This window comes from Ceratina calcarata, unplaced genomic scaffold, assembly GCF_001652005.2.
Source record: "Ceratina calcarata isolate Rehan_Ccalc_2016 unplaced genomic scaffold, ASM165200v1 scaffold636, whole genome shotgun sequence".
NCBI lineage: Eukaryota > Metazoa > Arthropoda > Insecta > Hymenoptera > Apidae > Ceratina > Ceratina calcarata.
In genome coordinates, this window is record NW_017177611.1 from 42,812 (window position 1) to 44,329 (window position 1,518).

At 32.6% G+C, this 1,518-nt stretch overlaps 1 protein-coding gene across 1 annotated transcript in view; it reads right to left on the reverse strand.

Moving 5' to 3' along the window:
• The window catches only part of Cad74A (cadherin 74A), a 13,915-nt gene extending 13,195 nt beyond the window's left edge, over positions 1-720 (reverse strand). Inside the window, exon 1 of the mRNA XM_018033114.2 lies at positions 498-720. Within this exon, the coding sequence (XP_017888603.1) occupies positions 498-593 (96 nt within the window). The 5' untranslated portion in view covers positions 594-720. The remainder of the gene's footprint in view (positions 1-497) is intronic.
• Between the last annotated feature and the right edge of the window lie 798 nt (positions 721-1,518).

Genomic DNA, 1,518 nt, shown 5'->3' on the forward strand with positions numbered 1-1,518 from the left:
ATTTAATATATTGCTGTATTAATATTACTGTATTTAATATATTGCTCTATTAATATTACTATATTTCATATATTGCTCTATTAATATTACTATATTTAATATTGTTTAATTGAATCATTAAACAAATCGTATGAATTATCATTAAAATTATTGTGACACGAGCTGACGTAAATTTCTTTGATAACGATTATCTCCTGACAAACATTCGACGAAACAGTGGCTTGTTACTGGAGCCTCTGAACGTAATTCGAACTTTGATCATACGAAACGGAGCAAGGAACGTCAAGGACCTTACCTCATAAAGTCGGTCCAGGATCTTTCTCCTCTCAGCGCCGTATCAACTCATCGTCACTCCACGTGTCATTCTCATCGATCACAATAAAAAAAATTCTGAGGAATTTTGCAAGAAAAACAAAATTACGATTCACATGAATTCCTTTATAGAATATTCGCTTCGCACTGAACTTGAACCACGCACCAACTGCGTACCGAAACACGTTTGTCCCTTCTGTCCTCTCGGTTTCACGAAGTCTCGGTGGCCGTTTCGAAAAAGAACCGATGTCTGCCAGCCAATGGACAGGTCTACACTGCATCCTGAGGAGGTATGCGGCCTCAGCTATGGGAGTGGAAGGAACGAAGAGAGAGAGAGAGAGAGGAACGGTCTTGACTTGTTGGAGAGAGCACGCTCGGTTGAGCGGCCAGCGAAAGGGGGGCGAACACCTTTTTGATTCTTTTGTACCTCGGCGTGCCAGGTGAGTCTTTCGTGGTTCCACCANATTATATTATATTACTCACTAACTTAATATATAATTATATTATATTACTCACTAACTTAATATATAATTATATTATATTACTCACTAACTTAATATATAATTATATTATATTACTCACTAACTTAATATATAATTATATTATATTACTCACTAACTTAATATATAATTATATTATATTACTCACTAACTTAATATATAATTATATTATATTACTCACTAACTTAATATATAATTATATTATATTACTCACTAACTTAATATATAATTATATTATATTACTCACTAACTTAATATATAATTATATTATATTACTCACTAACTTAATATATAATTATATTATATTACTCACTAACTTAATATATAATTATATTATATTACTCACTAACTTAATATATAATTACATGATATTACTCACTAACTTAATATGTATACTTATAATATGGAAACGAAGGAGGATTTGAGACTAAAGTACACGTGATATTATTCAATCGATTTGAAGTGCACTCAAACCACCGGCAGAACCGATGATGCCTGATTTGCATGATACGCTTTGACACGATTCGATCGACTCTATTCAACTGGCACTAAACGCAACCCGTGCATAATTCCACTTTTTATGCAGCTCATTTGCATCCAAGATGCTCGTCGACACCATTGACTCTGTCTAATAATAACCATTCACAGCCTCCAACCCTAAACATTTGTTTTTCAAGTAATCAAATTTATAAATGATCCTTATAAT